Here is a 20,625-nt window from a genome sequence, read left to right on the forward strand (position 1 = left end):
TAAATGGTAAGACCTTTTGTTAAAAGGGAAATTCTAAAATATACTTAAATCTGAAAATAATACAATGAATTACAAAGTAAGAACAGTGGAGACTGTAGTTCTCATTACAGAAAGTTTCATTTCTGCGGCAGCAAACAGATTTCCCAATTAACCCTTTCAAACCCTTTCAAACAGATTTCCCAATTAACCCATTCAAACCCTTTCAAAACTCCAAATTCTGTGCTCTGAGACAAAAATCATATTAAAGATTCATTTTCCCATAATGAAAACCTTACAAACATTTGCAAATATTGTGCTATGGAAAATAGCTTACTACTTACACCGAGCTCCAGTTTTTCTGGAGTGTGACTGTGTCCAAAGGAAACAAAGCTACAACTGAATGGGGGGAGAAGGAATGGAGGGGGGAGAGGGTGACGATGCACCTCAAGAAGGTAGATTTCTTAATGGGTACTACTGTACTATCCCAAGTAAGCAGGGCCCTACTGAAGTTCTAGAATAGCTGGGATATATTCAGTGAATTCCTACAGATTAACCTATATTAAACAAATATTAAGTGCCTATTTTGTCAGGCACTGTTTTAGGCAATGAAGAAGCTAGATTCTATGAAAAGTTTAAGACATCTAAAAATAATTCATGATTTACATAAAAATGTACAAGCATGTTAAACTAATGTGATTAGAAACTACAAAAGCACTAATTTTCATAACTTGACTCTATAGCAAACGTGTGAAAATCAACTTTACCTTGTATTTCATCTTGGGGCATGAATGAATGTAGAAACCCATATAGTAATAGCTGAGTTGAGGTGTTTTCTCATGAAGCTGCCTAGTAAAAGCAATTTCTCTGCCAAAAGAAGAATAAAGATCAAGGTACAGTTAAATTTAGTTCCAAAATTCAAAGTACTGTACAATTTGGTAACACATATTTGATAAAATCTGACATTAAGCTATCAAAATAAAAATCCAAGTGTTGAAAGAAAAACAATTTTAAAAACACTTTCAGATGACTTTTACTAAAGAGACACCAAAGGAAAGTATATTAGTTTAGCAAATGCACCAAAGTTCTGGTTTTACTCTTTATTGGGCACAGCAGTGTATGTCAGATCCAAAGAGCATAAAAGTACAAAGATCTATTTAATACAATTCCTTATTATTCATTATCACCTGGAGTTCTCAAAGACTGGATTTATCAGGTTAAAAACAGGACAACAAATTTTAGAAAGCTCAAAAACCAACAAATTTCAGGAAGAATACTACCATGACCATTTACATGCAAACACTTTCAACTATATATGACATATTACTCTCTATGTCCAGATGCTACTTTAATATTTATTTTCTCTAAAACTAAAGAGGGGGGGAAACTATGCTATCTCACTGCCTTTTCTCTATTTGTTGGCACAGGCAAGGATTAACTGAAAAAAGAAGCTGTCAGCAATGCCTATGCTCGACGTGGTTTTAATTTGCATCCGGATAAATCTGGACGCAGAATTTCATCCTACTTGTCCAACTGGACGACCGCTTGTGCTCGAGAGCTTTAAGCAAAGCTTCGGTACATTTCTAGAGTATGAGAAAAATTGTTTTGTTTTTGTGTTTGTTTCTTGAAGGTTTTAATTTCCTTTTCTTTGTTTTTAGTAGCAATGGATGCTTGAAATCCAAGGAGAGATTTATTTTTTAAGGGGAAGAGTCTGTGCATTTTGCAAGTTCAAATTTAAAGCATTGAAGGGTCGTTACCCTAAAAATTCATCTTTACAACAAAAGTATTTCTAAATCCAAACAGATTGAACATTATTAGGCTAAAACAGAATAGATCCTATTATTCTCAGAACTAACCCACTCTTAAGGTTCAAACTGAGGAAGAACGCAATGATACAGCAAGCAATGCAGGACCACCCAGCTCTGATGAGGACGGCAATACCCACTGGCCCTCCTACTCGGCCCTGCTCATCTCAGCTAACTGCAGCACCACTCCACCACCAGCACCACTCCAAGCCCCAAGCCTATGATCCATACTTAATTGTTCTCTCCCTCTCACCCCTGTGTCCAACCCATCAACAAGTCCAGTTGGCTCCATCACCAAAATATACCGTGAATCTGACCATTTCTCACCACCTCCACCTCAGGTATTTTGGTCCAAGCCACCATTAGGCCTCCCTTAGACGACTCTAACAGCCTCCCAAATAGATTTCCAGTTTCCACTCTGGCCCCTCCATAACCTCACAGAGCAGTCTAAGTAGTCTTTTACGATATTAATCAGGTGAGGTAACCTCTCCAAACCCTTCACCCTCACACTGGGTTGGTATCACACTTAGATAAGACCATTACCTATAAGCCCTTCTCCATCTGCCCCCTCATCAACACCACCTGCCTTGCTGCCATCCTTGCACAGCACTGCCTAGGTCCTACCCCATTTCCTAGCCCATAAGGCCTTCCTTCTCTTCATTCCAACGACCTCAGGGCACTTGGACTTGCTACCTTTGACCTGGATGTCTATCCTCAGATACTTACATAGCTGGCTCCTATTCTTCTTTCTTGGCTTTTCAGAGAGGTCTTTCCTAACCACCCTATATAAAAAGGGCCTCATGCCTACTACCATAATTTCATTTTTGTCACAGCACAACAGTCTCTAAAATTGTGTTGTCAGTTTTCTAATTTACTGTCTGCTTTGACAAGGCTGGAAACCCTGTCCTATGCACATCTACAAATAGTTCCAGGACACACAGACTGTTCTCAAATAAACATCTGTTAAGCAAATTAATTACATTTCTAAAATTCATCTTGCTAAAAAAACAAAAAAAAAGAAAGGAAATAAATTCCATGCTCATGCTCCCCAATTCAAACATTTTTAAAATCTGTAGACTAGATTACATAAAAATCTAGTAATCTGTAATCTTGATTACAGATTAAAATATTAAAAACTCTTTATTGATTCTACGATTGCTTAAGAAACTGAAGAAATGGAGGAAAAATTTAACAGGCTTCACTGAAATACATTAAAATCAGGAATGGAACTGGCAACTTGTAACCTACTCTCCCCAATTTTGCTTCATAATGTCAGTCTCCTGGCTGCCTTTCCTCTTCTATAAACTCAGCAATTCAGATTCTCAAGAGCACGGAAACAGATGCGGTGCCAATCTCCTCACTCTCCACTGACCCCAACTTTCGTGCTCTCAGGCTCCTCTACTACCTCCTCAAAGCCCTCCAGCTCCAGAACTTTCAAGAGATAAACCAAGGAACAAATAGATTGCTGGGAACAAATTTTGTTGGGAATTATTTGCTATCTCAAATGCAGTGGGATTTCTATATCTCTTTGTTTATTGAAAAATGAAATATTTCATACAGAGGCTGGGATTTATTATCTAAGAATAAATATCATTCTTAACATTTATCTGAGAAATCTAGACAAATCCATGCCTACACATTGTAAAGTGAGAGATACATAAATAAAAGAAGAAAATGGTAATAATTTCAAAGTACTGACTGATTCTGATACAAAGAACAAGTATCTTTTCTGAAATACACACTTCTAAAGTTACGAAATGTGAATGCTTTAAATTATCAGTTCTAATTTCACAAAGAGTTAAAAGATACTACAAAGAATCATGGATGTTTTTTAATTAGTTTATACAAAATGTAATTAAATACATAAGAAAAATAAAAGATTATTATAAGGATCAGTCGTAAACATTGTATATTTTTTAATTTGCTATGTAACTTGGCATTAAGATAGGTCAAGTTGAAAATATCAATATTGTGTGCCACTGAAAAACACAAAGATTATCAATTATGGACCATATTTTTTTTAATCAACTAGTGATTTAAAAAAGATCAACTCTCCTACTTTTATAATTCAGAGAAAAGCACACACACAGTAAATAAAATAATCTCAAAGTATATTTTATCAAGATGTGAAAAACGTGACCATCAGAGACAAAGAATGGGAAAAGCAAAGAGAAAAAAGTGATAAAGAGGGAGAAAAAAGAGACTCAAGCTCCCAAACAACATAAAAATAATTCTCAACGCTCCTTCCTCCTCTACCACATGTATATGCAGACAAGCAGCAATAAAAATAAAAACAAATATTTTCATGAAACAAGACCCCACTATTTTCATTATTAGGATAATGCACCTAAAAATATCTGTGCTGTGTTGCATATATTTGCAGCCATGGACATAAAAAGGAAATCATCTTTCAATGAGGTCATAGGGTCAAGTGGACAGTCAGGGACTCTCTGGTCCTGTTCTATATACTTTATATAACTGTATATTTCTTCCAACAGACTGCCATTGCTTTAATTCGTTTACACCAGATTCACGTAACCTTTAATTAATTATAAAAATATATATACAATAGTAATGACAAGAGAAAATATATAAATAATGTAACATTTTAAAAAAACATTATGTGGCTCTGACAGGGGAGCTTAAATAAATGCATAAACTAAACAACAAAAGTATCACAGTGACTTCTCATACATTAGACCAGATGGATACCTTAAAAAGCTAGGGAATTACCATCAGACACTGTGGCCTCAGTTCTAAAAGTGGTATTTCTAAATATCAATATATAAGAGACTACTAGAGCAACAAATTATTAATGTACTATCCAATGGGATTTCTACTGTTTATAATAAAATATAATCAAATGAAGAATTATTTGAAATTGTATGTGACCATTACAATTGTCAAAAGCAATCTTACCGGAGTGCAGAGTAGACACCCAAAGACAGAAACGAATAATCAGGATCGTAGTACAAATATACAGACGAGACACAGTATGGAAGGACGTCAATCACCCCCACAGCAATGATCTTTCCATCAAGCCAATACTGCTGGTGAAAGGAACCATAACCACAATCTGGTCCATAAGGGGGATTCTCTGCCTGAGAAAAGGTAGACACACAAACACGAACAGTTTGTCATTTTTCTCTTTATATTAAAAATCTTAATAATTAACCTCTTTTACTTGTATTTTACTCAGGTTAGTAAGTCCTAAAGTTTCCTCTTTGTTGCCATCATCTTCCGGCTCTCAGAAGAGTCATACCCTGCAAAACTTTTTAGGTGTAGAAACGCTGAAGGAACAAAAGAATAGAGAAAAACCAACTTAAGATTTTTTTCAACTTGTTTTAAAATTTGCCGTAGGAAATATAAAATCTACAGGATAAGCACGCACTGTTAAACTCTGTTCTTCTGTTCGACACCGAAGTTGGGAAAGAAATGGTAAATGATAGAAAGACGGGGAACATAAAGGTAAGGGTTGAGTGCGAACGGGAGAACTACCCCTACGCTGCCAGCCAGGCCTGATCTGTGGCCACCCCTGCACTCGTAAGGCATATGAGCTCATAATTTTTTCTAGGTAAGAGTTCCTGTGTAAGTGAGTGCTATGACATTTCTCTCTATTAGCCAAAGGAAAGTAAAAGTTATTTCCTTATCATTATTTTAATATACCTATAATCCCACAGAAGAAAATCCCACAAATTTTTGCTACAGGTATCTAGAGATTTCAGAGTGTAACCATTTTCTGTAAATAGTTAGTTGAATGATATTTCTCATTTTAAAGTTCAACATGAATTTAAATGAAACTGTTATTAAAAGAAAACCTTATAATGAAAATTATGAAGCACCATAAAAAATGCTTTGCTAGAGACTGAATGAATGTTAGAGATGAACAATTTAAAAGTGAACAAATACAACAAAACTTGTGTATCATGTTCACACACTTAAAGTCACAGAGAGTGTGTATGGGAAAAAAAGCTAGAAGGAAATAAAGGAAAATGAAAAAGCAGGTTTGCTAATACTAAAACCAGAAAAAGACATTAGAAGACAGGAAATCTACAGAACAATCTCTCATGAACACAGATGCAAAAATCCTCAGCAAGATACGACGAAATCAAATCCAACAATGTATGAAAAGAATTATATACCAGGACAAAGCAGGATTAACTCCAGGTATGCAAGGCTAGTTCAACATTAGAGAAGTGATTAAAAAAAGAAAAGCAATTAATGTAATCTAACCATGAAAAGAGGCTAAAAGAAAAATCGTATGATCATATCAATTGATAGGGAAAACACATTTGACAAAATCCAACAGCCATTCATGACTAAAAGCTCTCAGCAAACTAGGAATAGAGGGAAACTTCATCAACTTCATAAAGAGCATACACAAAAAAATCTACAACTGACATCAGACTTAATGGTAAGAAACTGGATAATCGCCCCCTAAAATTGGGAACAAGGCAATGATATCCTCTCATCACTCCTATTCAATATCATACTGGAAATCCCAGTTACTGAAAAGGAAGTAATACATACAGATTGGGAAGGAAAAAAATAAAATTGTCTTTGTTCACAAATGACATGACATACTACGCAGAGAATTCCAAAGAATCAACAACAAAAATTGAAACTAATAAGCAATTACAAGAAGGTTATAGGGTACAAGGTTGATATACAAGTCAATTGCTTCCCTATATACTAGCAATGACTGGAATTTGAAATTAAAAACACAATACTATTTACAAAACCACCAAAAAAATTATACACCTAAGTATAAATCTAAGAAAATATGAATACATACAGAATCCATACGCCAAAAAAACCTACAAAACTATGACAAATGGAATCAAAATGTAAACAAATGGAAAATATTATATGTTCATTTCGATTGAGGTGTCCACTCTTCCCAAGTAGGTCTCCAGATTTAATTCAATCTCAATCAAAATCCCAGCCACTTATTTTGTGAATATTGACAAGTTAATTCTAATGTTTACATGGAAAGGAAAAAGAGCCAGAATACCAACACAATACTGAAGAAGAACAAAGTTGAAGGACTGACACCACTTGATATCCAGACTTACTGTAAAGCTACCATAATCGAGGTAGTGTGATATTGGTGAACGAACAAATTAAACAGCAGAACAGAAAATAGAACCCAGAAATAAACCCACATAAATACAGTCAACTGGCCTTTGACAAAGAAGCAAAGATAATCCAAGAGAGAAAGGACAGTCTATAGAACAAATGGTGCTGTAACAACTGGACATCCAAATACAAAAACGGCAATATCTAGTCACAGACCTTACCTCTTTCAAAAAAATTAACTAAAAATGGATCACAGACTATGTAAAATGCAAAACTATAAAACTTCTAGGTGATAAACAGGCAAAGATCTAGGTGACCTGGGGTTTGGCAATGAATTTTAAGACACAACACCAAAAAGGACAATCCATGAAAGAAACAACTGACAAGCTGGACATCATTAAAATTAAAAACCTCGATTCTGTGAAATGCACTGTTATGAGAATAAAAAGTCAAGCCACTGACTGGAGAAAATCTTGCAAAACATATCTCATAAGGAACTGGTATTCAAAAACATACACTCTTAAATTTTAACAATGAGAAGACAAACAACTCAATTAAAAACCAAAATATCTAAGGAGATGCTTCACCAAAGAAGATGTGCAGATGGCAAATAAGCATATAAGATGCTCAAAAGAATAAATAAATAAAGATGCCCAACATCATTTGTTGTCAGGAAACTGAAATTTAAAAAACAATGAGAGGGCTTCCCTGGTGGCACAGTGGTTAAGAATCCACCTGCCAATGAAGGGGACACAGGTTCGAGCCCTGGTCCGGGAAGATTCCCACATGCCGCGGAGCAACTAAGCCCGTGCGCCACAACTACTGAGCTCGTGTGCCACAACTACTGAAGCCTGCACGTCTAGAGCCTGTGCTCCGCAACAAGAGAAGCCACCGCAATGAGAAGCCCACGCACCACAACAAAGAGTAGCCCCCGCTCGCCACAACTAGAGTAAGCCCGCGTGCGGCAACGAAGACCCAACACAGCCAAAAATAAATACATAAATAAATAAATTTATAAAAAAAATAAAAACCAATGAGAGTACTATACAACTATTAGAATGGGTGAAATCCAATAACCTGTATATCAAATGTTGATGAGGATGCAGAACAAGAGGAATTCTCATTCACTGATGATGGAAATGTAAAATGGTACAGACACTTTGGTAGAGGCATAAGCTACCAAGCCAAACTCACACACAAAAATGGAGAAACCTTAAATACATATTGCTAAGTGAATGAAATCAGTGTGAAAGTGCTACAGAGACTGTATGACTCCAGTTACATTCTATAAAAGGCAAAGCTACTGAGACAGTAAAAAGATCAGTGGTTGCCAAGAATTTCGGGGTTTGGGGGGAGGATGAATAGATGAAGCACAAGGGACTTATAGGATGAAACTGTTCTGTATAATACTGTAGTAGTGCATACATGACATTATGCACTTGTCAAAACTCATAGAATTTTACAACACAAAGAGTGAGCTTTAATATATGCAAAGTGAAAGAAAATTAGGAGGGTAAGGGATCCCAAGAAGGAATGCAGATGGTGACAAGAGAATCTACCTGTATACACATGAAAACATCTTACTGAAAGAGGCTGGGGAGGGGAAATGTGCTGACCTAAGAAACTCTGGGGGTCTGTAAGAATGAAGGCAAAAGGAAATCTTCACATAAGCATTGTATTCTACCTGATAAAGTTGTTTACCACAAGAACCAAAGGTTAACAATTCTGATACTGATATACATGTATACTGGAACTGAACAACTAAGTAAACGGACAGCGGATGGTAGGAACCAAGAGACTCACTACTGGAATGGAAATTTACAGATAAGCAAGGGGAAGAGGCTAGAATGATCCATGGGGCAATGGATTAGAGCTGGAGACATGAGTACGAACTCATGTTTAGCTTAATATAGACACAGATGGTTACATAGAGAAATATTTATAGGTATGCATATACCATAGATATATTCATACAAGCGTTAGTATATGCACATTTATCTCTTTGCTTTGTCAGATGAGAAGACCTAAAAAAACAACAACCCAGTAGCAACAAACATACCTAACACACAAATCTTGGTTTCTAACATCATTCTGCAATAAAAAGAACCAGGGCTGCTTGGAGAAAGGGCTGATCCCAGGGCTGGGGCAGCAAATACACAACATAAGCCTAGAGCACCTCATAGTGCCAGAAAATAAGGAAGTGCACAAAAAACCAAAAACAGAAAGCAAACCCACACTGTTGGAGGTATATCAAAGGGGCACAGGAGTCAACCAAAAGAGCTCCCAATGGCAAAATCTGGAACAATTTGAGCAACAAAAGAAAGTAGTATTGGATTATAACCCAAAATACAAAATAAATGTCCATGAGTCCATACTGATATAAATAATTGGATAAACGAATAAATGAGGCAGAAGAGACAAATCTCCCATGCAGAATTCTAAAAAGTTTATGCAGATACTCTGCCTAAAGGCAGGGAAGCATAATTCCCCACTACTTAAGTGTGAGCTGCACAGTGACTTCTTTCCCAAAAATACGGTGCGGGAAAGCGGGGGGAAAAGTACCTGCGTGGGTGATCCAGGTAAACAATAACAAACAAGAGAAAATTTACTAAGGCGCTAGCAGCATCAGTGATTTCTAAAACTTCCACTGCTGTAGTTAAAATGGTGCTTGGGTAGTAAATACATCTTTAACCTTTTAAGAGCTTCCACTAACTACTAATATAATAATAAACTATGTCAAACCCTGGGTTTAGCATTCACTGTCACATATAGCACTGCTCTTTAAAAAATCATTACTGTTTCTCTAGAAACACATACAGTTTGAAGAGCAGAACAGATAACCAAACAGAAGCATTACCCAAAAGGAAAATAGAAAGGACATTAACCTGCTGAATCTACAACACCTGAATTAATCTAAATTCTTCCATGATTTCAGTTTAGTGTGTCATTCTAGGACTCATTAAATCAAATGAGTGTATTTGTTCATTCATTTAAAATGTATTTATTAAGGACATAGTAAGTACGGACTCAATAAGCATATTCTCAATAAATAACCAATATACTGCTAACCCTAAAGATAAATCAGTCCTACTTGTTGTACCAGCTTGAAATATTTTTTTTCAAACTGCAATAATCTTCTCAGTTGCCAATTTTCATCACTTCTCTCATTCCCTGGACCTCCCATTTAATAACCTGCTTCCATTTACTTCACTGGTTCGTTCTCCTATGAGTCCAGTCATGACCAACTTGTCCTACCACAGGCATTATTCCCATCTCTCCAACTCACGTGAAAGTTGGGCGTCTTCCCCATCTGCAAGCACTTCATATAGATATGCGCTGTTTTATAATCACTTAGGAGAGAATAAGCCATATAAGCATCTACTCTGACCCCCATCCCATCACCTGAGGAAACCAGAAATCCAGGAGTCAATTAAGCAACAAAATGATCATAAAACCATGGAGTTATTAAATGACACACAAACTGGCCTCCTAGCCCCTAAGTCAATGCTAAATAAGAAAATCAGCTACTTTTAAACACTTCTAAATAAACTCACTTTTCAAATATCCCTCATCTATCCAAGTCAGTAAATAAAGCAGCATGAAAAACAAAGTGCTTCAATGCATGGTTACAATTTTTTTCTTAAAACCTGCTTTGCTGTACTCCTTTTCTTTCCATCATGGTTTCTGACAATTAAAATATGAATGATTTCCTCGTCTCCCTTGTGGGGTCCTCACTGACCTAATTTTTAAAAAAAGATTTCAAAAACGGAAGATGCTCCAAGTAAAGGGAGATAAGAAGCTATTTTCCTAAAACTATATCTGAAACATCAGCACTACTGGTTAACAATGATCTGCTAGTCTCAATTTGGTAAGTTAATCAATACTTTCAAGCTTTTCAACAAGTACTCGGCAGCTGTGGAAAATGGACTGGAAGTGAACCTGAAATACTGATTCCCTTAGCCCTCTTTGCAGCTGGAATAGCCAGCGCCCCCAGATCACTCACTTCTGGCTGGGAAAGTCTGAAAAAAAGTTAGTGTCTAACACCATACACTAAGCTGATCTAACTAACATGCTTGATGTCTGTCTATGCACACACATATTTGCTGAATCACTTCTATCCTTCCATCTGGCATAAAACTGCCATAATACAATTTCTTTCCCTCAAACATAATCCCTTAATTCAAATTATGTAATACTTTAATACAAGGAAAAAACACAAGAGTTTGAGGGACAGAGTAAAGGAGATAAAAACAGAAAGAACAACAGTTAGATCTGTGAAATCAGAAATCAGCAGAACGCTTGGCCTGGATCTCCAGTCATTCAACAATCTCCTTAAAACCCAGACTCACTGAACGTCACCATATGCCATGTGCTTCAACATGCTATTATCTGGATACCTGCTGATTACAAATGTGTTCATGAGTAGCAACTAGAAATTGTCTTTATTGTAAATTTAAACCATCAACAAACAGATTTGTCACCTTCACCTCCACTAGGTTCGAAAGAGCCATATCAGTCTGTCCCTTCAATTAACTCACCAAGGGGCTCAGTCCCCCAGTATTAGAGAGGCCTCCTAAGTCACTGACTAGTCTCTATTGATTGTTTTGAGAATCCTACTTCAACTCTTGGGATTGCTACATTTCTTTAACCCCTTACTTAGTTAAGGCCTTTTAATGGTTAATACTCTTCAAATGTCATTTATAAACACAGAAGGTGAGATAATCACAGATCATGCAGGAAAATACACACACTATTTGGGAAAGGGAAAGTAACAGCGGTGCTGCCTCAATGATACAGGCATCACGAAAATCAGTGACTCTCATACTTCTTGGTCTCAAAATCCCTTTACACTTACAAAACTCACTGAGGACTCCAAAGAACTTTTACTTATTGAGCTGTATCTGTAGATATTTACTGTATTAAATATTAAAACTGAGCCTTTCAAAAATATGTACTTGTTAATTCACTTAAAAATAACAACAAACCCAATACACGTAAAATTAACATATTTTGTTTAAAAATTACTGTTATTTTCCAAAACCAAAAAAAAAAAAAAAATCTAGTTAAAAGAATGGCACTGTTTACGTTTCTGCAAATCTCTTTAATGTGTGGCTTACAGAGGACAGCTGTATTCTCATACATGCTTCTGCATTTAATTTGTAGCCTTTGGAAAAAATCCCCAAACACTCATAATAGAACGAGAGAGGAAAAGGCTAATTATAAAATAATTTAGACCTTGAGAAGCCCCTGAAAAGGCATCAGGGACCACCAGAGGCTGCAGGACCACACTTCTGAGAACATTCACATAAATGTACTTTTTAAAGGTAGGGAGAGGAGTCTATACACTGTAAACTGCAAACAGAAAGGGAGCAGGTTATAGGGACTTGAGGCCAGGATTCGGAACCAGATATCTGGATTTGAGCCCTAACTCCACTCACTGTACATTTTCTGGCTATTTTATCTTAGCAAGACGATAACTTGACTTTTAAAAGTATCAATTTCTGAATTTTTAAAACAGGAATCATACTACTAAGCACACTCAAAGGTAGCTGTGAGAAACAAATGACAACGTACAAACACTTTGTAGAGTATGAGCAAATTTTTGTTTTTGTTTTAAGGGGTCTGAATGACACATCCTAAAAGATTGTGTCTATGAAATTACATCAGTAGCTCATTTAATAGCAAAGTTATATAAACTAACAGAAGCTATCAATTTCCTCACAAGTCAGTAATGTGATTAGCAACATTTAATAGTTTATCTTTCTCATGCCCACAGTTTGTCACAGTTTTAGATAACTGAAAGAATAAGCGAAGTTATTTTTCAGCAGTTCCTCTATTTCAAGAATTTAGCTGACAACAGGAAAAATTTAACAATAAAGCTCACCGCTAGCTATACAAAAGAAAACACATCTTAAATGTTGGGGAAGGATGGCATGGCTTCTGTGATTAATGAGCTGTGCAGTACAATACCAAAGGTACTCTGTAGAAATGACATCGATATTAATGGACCAATTCAGACTTCCAGCTAAATGGTTTCCAAAATGGGTGTATATTTACTCTGATAAGGTACACCTGTCTCCTGACCCACCTGCCTCCATGTGCTTCAGTTATGTTTAAAACAGACAACTGTTAAGACTCAAAGGAACAGGCAAAGGGGGAGTCATACTCCAGGCACCAGGGACAGCATTGGAGGGACTTACTCATGGGTTCAAAGACTGGAAGAGTGAAAGTCTTCAGGGGCTGTAAGAGAGCAGGACCTGTATTCTCCTCCCTGCTAAAGCATCCAAAAGTAACTCTCCAAAATCACACACCTGTTCACATAAAAATCCACGATTTGCCAACTGATGTCCTGAATTTTTTTTAAACAAGAGTTTATGGAGAATCCCAAAGGTAATCATTTTAAGCACCTGATTAAAAGTGCATTGCTTGAAAATAACTTATTCCTGCAACTATTTTGCCTTTTGTTAAGTTTCATGAAACACTACAAATAAACTTCAGATTCATTTTAAGAACAGAAACTCACGAAGACATTCAGATGGCCAAAAAGCACATGAAAAGATGTTCAACGTTGCTAATTATTACAGAAATGTAAATCAAAACTACAATGAGGTATCACCTCACACCAGTCAGAATGGCCATCATCAAAAAATCTATAAACAATAAATGCTGGAGAGGGTGTGGAGAAAAGGGAACCCTCCTACACTGTTGGTGGGAATGTAAATTGGTACAGCCACTATGGAGAACGGTATGGAGGTTCCTTAAAAACTAAAAATAGAATTAACCATAAGACCCAGCAATCCCACTCCTGGGCATATACCCAAAGAAAACCATAATTTGAAAAGATACAAGCAACCCAATGTTCACTGCAGCACTATTTACAATAGCCAGGACGTGGAAGCAACCTAAATGTCCATCGACAGAGAAATGGATAAAAAGGATGTGGTACATATATATACAATGGAATATTACTCAGCCATAAAAAAAGAATGAAATAATTTCATTTTCAGCAACATGGATGGACAAGAAATTGTCATACTGAGTGAATAAGTCAGACAGAGAAAAACAAATACCATATGATAGCGCTTATGTGCGGAATCTAAAAAAATGGTACAAATGAACTTACTTACAAAATAGAAATAAAGTCACGGATGTAGAAAAACTTATGGTTACTGGGGGAAGGGGGGGATAAACTGGGAGACTGGGATTGACATATACATCATACTGTTGATATATACCAAATAGTAGTAAGGACCTACTGTATAGCACAGGGAACTCTACTCAATACTCTGTAATGACCTATATGGGTAAAGAATCTAAAAAAGAGTGGGGACTTCCCTGGTGGCGCAGAGGCTAAGAATCTGCCTGCCAATGCAGGGGACACAGGTTCGAGCCCTGGGCCGGGAAGATCCCACATGCCGCAGAGCAACAAAGCTCGTGCGCCACAACTACTGAGCTCGTGTGCCACAACTACTGAAGCCCGTGCACCTAGAGCCCGTGCTCCACATCAAGAGAAGCCACAGCAATGAGAAGCATGTGCACTGCAACGAAGAGTAGCCCCCGCTCACCACAACTAGAGAAAGCTCGCGTGCAGCAACGAAGACCCAACACAGCCATAAATAAATAATAAACTAATTAATTAAAAAAATAAAAATCAAATAAGAGAGTGGATATATGTACATGTATAACTGATTCGCTTCGCTGCACAGTAGAAATTAACACATTTTAAATCAACTATACTCCAATAAAAATTAAAAAAAAAAAAAGAAACTCAAAGGTGTGCTATACCAGTATGGCATCAAAATTTACATGATTTCTTTAAAAAAAAAAAAAAAAAGACCCCAAAACTAAATTTAAAAATGTGAAACAATATAGTCTATAAGAAATTAAAAATAATAATAAATTTAATTTGGAAAATGCAAATAGCAATATCATGGTTAATATATCACATAGCTTTGCACAAAGACTCCAACCTTGTTTCCAGTTAATACCCAAAGTATGTGAAATTAAGGGCCAATTCTGAGAAAATATATGGTGGTTGGACACGTAGTTCCCACTTAGGAACATTCCATTAGAACAAAAGATCTGCTATTAAATGAGTCTTGTTCCCCTGGCAAAATCCCACCTCCTGAAAAAGACAACTATAGCCTTGAACTAGTTAGGAACGTTACCTAATGTTTAGCTGCCAATATTCATTGTAATCTCCATCGGCAAGGAATATTTTGCATTTTGAGGTTATTTTTTTCTTCACTGATTCTGACAGTTAACACAAACTGCAAGTACTCTGATTTGATATTACACTAGATATCAATGTTTTACAGCCCATTTTATATTACAGGAGCCAAATTTACTGATCATAACCTTCAAAACACACAATTACCTTAGTTACATATATTTATAAATTAGATAATGCTAACTCTGTAATAAGACTGCACCAAAAATTTTAGCCTATACAGGCTTATTCTAATGTGATTATTTCCTATCATCACCTATATTTCAATCCAAAGGCAATTAAGTTTAAATGATCCTTAAAAAAGAAAAAAAAAAGTACATGTAAAAGTAATAATATTTTGTTATTCTACTTTAAGCAACATTTCCTCTGCTCACAAAGGAAATATATAAAAGTTAATTTTACTAAGTAATATAAATGACATAACATTTACAGCCTGCAGATTAGGAAGAATTCATTCACTCTTCCTATTCACACAATTCTCTCAGGTTGCAGTACAGTACTTTACGCTAGTTAAACATCTAAAGGCCTCAATTTCATCAGAATCCCTGAGTTGGTGAAGATTATCCAGTCATTAGAGAGGAGCCACTTTGAGAAGGTGTAAAAGGGATCTGTAAGAAAGTTGTGATGTTTGTATTTACGCACTTTCTCAGTCTGCTATAATGCTTATCTATAACAGGTACTTCTCAATTTCCTACCTCAAGTTTTCTCTACGAAACAAGTTATCACTTTATTAAAAATATAATTAACATGTACGAGTGAGACCATGTTAAGGACAAAAATAAGAGAAATAATATTTGGGTATGCAAGTTAACAGGATAAGACTTGTTTTTATAGAAAGAAGTGAGTAGAACCATTCTAAGTAAAATGTCAACTTGCTTCAGAACTACGGCAAGCTGTAGGTTAGGGGAAGCTTATTTTATTTGCCTGGTTTAAAATACCCGAGTCAGAAAAGAAGCTATAAAACACGTTAGAATGTTGGCTAAGTTCACTCAGTTTTAAGGGACGTCTTCATCTGAGATACTCTTACTCACTTTACAAGTGAAAAAGTGAGGGTCAAGGTGATTAAGGGACTTGCCCAAGGTCACACAGCCAGTTAAGGAGAATGCTAAGAAGGATATGGAATTCCCAACTTTCAGTTCAGTGTTTTTCTCAGCGGACATTGCTTCTGTGGCACACCATGCTAAAACACACCCAAAATATATTAACGTGCCCTGTTCAACCTAATGAATGCAGATACCTCAGCAATTTACTAAACCAAAGTACGAATCAAGAAATGTGTGTCTCAATGACAGAATTCTTAGGAACCAAAATGCTTCAAAGAAAGCAAAAAAGTTTACCCTAACATTTACAACTTAAAACTGAGAACACTGTAATGACAAAAATGTGAACTTTAAGCATAGGTAGCTGAGAAAAGATTTACAGTAAATGTTTTTAATAAATGTGACAGAAATAAAAAAGGAATTTATTTCTGCATTTTTACTACAGAACAAATAGATAAAAATTAAGATGTTCATCCATTGTTTACTTTGACATTTCCTTATATTTTATTTATATTTTCCTTTATATTTTCAATCCTAATCATCCAACAAAAAGACTTCTATGAGGCGCTATCTAAACGCTCAAAAGGAAAAGCAGCAGAATCCCAAACTTCTCACTTCTACCTATCAGCCAATATTTATTGGGCACTACAACAAACACCTTAGAAACAAGAGTGACTAACCTAATGTGAGCCCTTACTTACTGTCGGTTCAATTTGAGCATCCTGCTTTTCCAATCTTTCTGATAGAAGAGAAAAACATCCCACGGTGACAACCCAAACTGATATTTTTATTTAGAACTCAATGACTACCAACGTCAAACAAGACTGACATCCCCATGGAAACTAATCCATGCCAGGATTTACCATTCAAACATTTTCCGAAGCATTCATGCACATCTAGTGGGTAATGAAAATCGTCAAGGCAGATGACCTTAACTGTGAACACAGCTGAAAGATCCTCAGAGTAAGGATGAATACCACTACTCGCTAAAGGAAGGCTGACCTGGCAAAAAGGTATCTTGAATGGACTTAGATGCCTAAACTAATCCAAGTCCCATGCAGAAAAATCTTCAACATGGAAATTTATGGCATTTTTCTATTTAATGTTTGGTTTTCTATTCTAGTGTGCTTTCTTTTATTCTCTGAATTTTGAGTTTTTATCACGTGAGATCAGTTTCCAGGAAAAGACTTCCAGCTGATATAATTTCACTACAAAATATAAGGTTTCAGCTTACACTGGCTCAACTATCATGTGATATCCAGAAACTAACTGAGAATAAGTTCATTTATGAACTCAACCAGCGTTTGCTGAATGCCACCGTAAGTCCAGGGAATACTATTCTGACGATCACGTGAAAGCTGTCCAAGTATTACTGAAATGAACTGAGGGAAGGAATAACGTCTTCAGTTCAACCGGTTCTTTGTCAGCAGGCTCACCCCAGCCAGAACTGCCCAAGAGGCCTCAGACTCAGCTGAAAGGGAGAGCAATCAAATGACAGTCCCAATGACTTGGGGGACGTGGCTCCGGAATTCTAACTGGTGCCTCAGCCAACACCACCTTGCCTATTCGACTTCTGATTCTACAGCACAGGGCTCAGTCTGAAAACTGCACGACTGTTTCTCAACCCACGTAACTAGAAAAGCAGTGATCTTCACTCATGTTCCCACTTTTGCCCAGTGGATCAAGCCACTGCCCAGTTTTCCATTTCTGATTAGTCAGTAACAAACAGCGGACGGACAACCACTCTCTGAGAAGATCCGGCCCCTCTTGAGTTACCTCTGTCTGCCCTGGCCCCAGCTCTTTCAGCACTGCGGGTCCTCCCAAGCATTATACCAGACAGCAGGTAACAGCTTCCCACAACTCACCAGCTCAGCCCTCTTCCTAGCCTTGTCTCCACAGCTCTCCAATTCAGGCCAGCTCAGTGTGCTCTTTATTTGGTAAAACTGTTTGAACCCCCTTCTCAAGGTTAGCAACTCAACGTTCCACCTACCTCACCCCTCCCACTGCTACCTCTGCAAGCTCCCTTCATTTCTACAGGACCCAGTTGAGGTAAGAGCCATTCCCTCTTCCAAATTCTGGTTACTGGAGATATCTTGATATCTGCCAGAGCCATTCCAAACAATGATATTTTTCATATGCTGACAGACTGAAGAGATGTTAGGTTCTCACAGTCCTTTATTTTCCTTGACAGCAAAATGAATGAATGTTACCACTGGCTATAAAGCCAGATCCCCACCCGTGCTACCTGCAGTTTGCAATCAGTGCACATACATACACATACACACAACCAAATATACACATATGATCCCAGTCTACCACAGAGTTCCAAGTAAGAGCAAAGTAGTTCCCGACTCCCCCCCACCAAAAAAAAAACTTGGAAAGTTGGTTTTGCAAGCTACCGATAAATATTAATGGCTAACTTTATTTAATATTGGGTAGTAACTAGTTAATATTTAAATTAAAACATCTATTTCAACACACAACACTATCTTGGCAAATGCTAAAACTGTGTAAACACCTAGACCACAACTAGGGAAGATGCCAAGCTGAGTCAGACCTTTTCCACAGCATTTTGAGAAATTAAAGGATGAAGAAATGATAAAAGCTTTTTTTTTAAACAGCTTTAGTGAGGTGTACTTAACATACGATAAAATTCACCCATTTTAAGCACAGCATTCTGTGATTTTTAGGAAATTCACAGAATTGTGAAACCACATAACCCAATTTGAGAACATTTCTACCACCCCCCCCCAAATTCTCAAAAGTCCGCTTGCAGTCGGTCCTCTGCTCGTACCTCTTATCCCAGGCAAGCACTGCTCTGCTTTCTGACTCTTATAAAGTCCCCCTTTCGGGATAATTCATACAGCTGGAAAGACACAACATGCACTCTGTTGTGCCTGGCTTCTTTCACCTCCAATAATGTTTTTAAGGTTCATCCACGTGTTGCACGTATTGTAGTTCGTTGCTTCTTATTGCTGAATGGTATTACATTGTATGAAAATACCACACTTTGCTAATCCATTTACCAGCTGACAGACACCTGAATTGTTTCCAGCTTTGGGCCATTAGGAATAATGCTGCCATGAGCATTCACATACAAGCCTTTGTCTGAACATTTTCATTTCACTTAGGTGTATATTCCTAAGGGTTAAATTGCTGGGTCATACAGTAACCCTAAGTTTAATATTTTGAGAAACTGCCAGACTGGGGGTATACCATTTTACTTCCCATCAGCAATGTATGAGGGTTCCATTTCTCCACTTCTCGCCAACATTTGGTATTATCTTTTGATTACAGCCATTCTAGCGAGTTTATGCTGGTATCTCATTGTGGTATTAACTTGCGTTTCCCTAATGGATGGTGAGCATCTTTTCATGGCTTATTAGCCATTTGTATGTCTTCACTGTGAAATATATAATCAGGTCTTTTATCTATTTTTAAATTAGGTTGTTTGTCCTATTATTGCTAAACTATAACAGTTTTTTGTTACTGAGTCTAATTTAATTCCACTTTGATCAAAGATTATTTCAATCCTTTTAAATTTATTAAGATTTGTATAATGGTACAGCATATGATCTGTCTTGGAGAATATTCCCTATGGACTTGAAAAAATACGTATTTTGTCGTTGGGTACAACATTCAATAGATGTCAACTAAGTGGAACTGTATGATAGTTTTGTCCAAATCTTCTAAATTGCTTGCAATTTTCTGCCTAGTTGTTCTATCAATTACTGAGAAAGCTGTTCTAAAGTCTCCAACTATAGCTGTGGATTTGATCGTTTCTCTTTTCAGTTCCATTAGTTTTTGCTTCATGGATCTTGAGGTTCTGTTATTAAGTGTACCACATTTGGGATTACTGTCCTCACTTGATGAACTGACTATTTTATCATTACGAAATGTCCATCTTTCCTTCTGGTAAGAGCTTTTGCCCTGAAGTCTATTTTGTTAGGTATGAATACAGCCACTCCATTTTTATTATGATTAGTATTTACATGGTATAGTTCATTCTGGTCTTTTGCTTTTAACCTACTCATGCTTTCATATTTAAGATGGATTTTGCTTTTTCTCTTTTACCTAGTCTGACAATTTCTGACTTTCAATTGGAGTGTTTAGACCTGTACTGTCCAATAGGATAGCCACTGGCCACATGTGGCTACATAAGTTAACTAAAATTTAAAAAATTTTAAATTCAGTTCCTAAAGAGCTCAGTGACTATGTATGACCATTGACTACATACATGTTTTCCACTGCACAGATATAAAACATTTCCATAGAGCAGATTTTTGGTTTAGATCATTAATATTTAATATAATAATTAATGTGGTTGTGTTTAAGTGGACCATTTTGCTATTTGCTATTTGTCTCCCTTGTCCTTTGTTCACCTGTCCTTTTTCCCACCTTTTGTGAGACTGAAAACATGTTATCATTGCTACTATCATCGCTATTGGATTATTATTAACTCTCTGTTCTTTTTTTGTTAAGGCTGCTCTAGGGC

The 20,625-nt window shown here is 36.7% G+C and overlaps 1 protein-coding gene across 10 annotated transcripts in view; it reads right to left on the reverse strand.

Moving 5' to 3' along the window:
- Window positions 1–20,625, reverse strand: part of ATE1 (arginyltransferase 1) — a gene marked incomplete at its 5' end in the record, with an annotated part of 154,128 nt that overhangs the window by 79,793 nt on the left and 53,710 nt on the right. For all 10 annotated transcript variants that reach the window (XM_082673173.1, XM_082673174.1, XM_082673167.1 and 7 more), the window contains 2 exons: window positions 744–843; window positions 4,701–4,882. In XM_082673173.1, the coding sequence (XP_082529299.1) occupies window positions 744–843; window positions 4,701–4,882 (282 nt within the window). The remainder of the gene's footprint in view (window positions 1–743; window positions 844–4,700; window positions 4,883–20,625) is intronic.

This window comes from Grampus griseus, assembly GCF_964374135.1.
Source record: "Grampus griseus genome assembly, chromosome: 16".
Taxonomy (NCBI): Eukaryota; Metazoa; Chordata; class Mammalia; order Artiodactyla; family Delphinidae; genus Grampus; species Grampus griseus.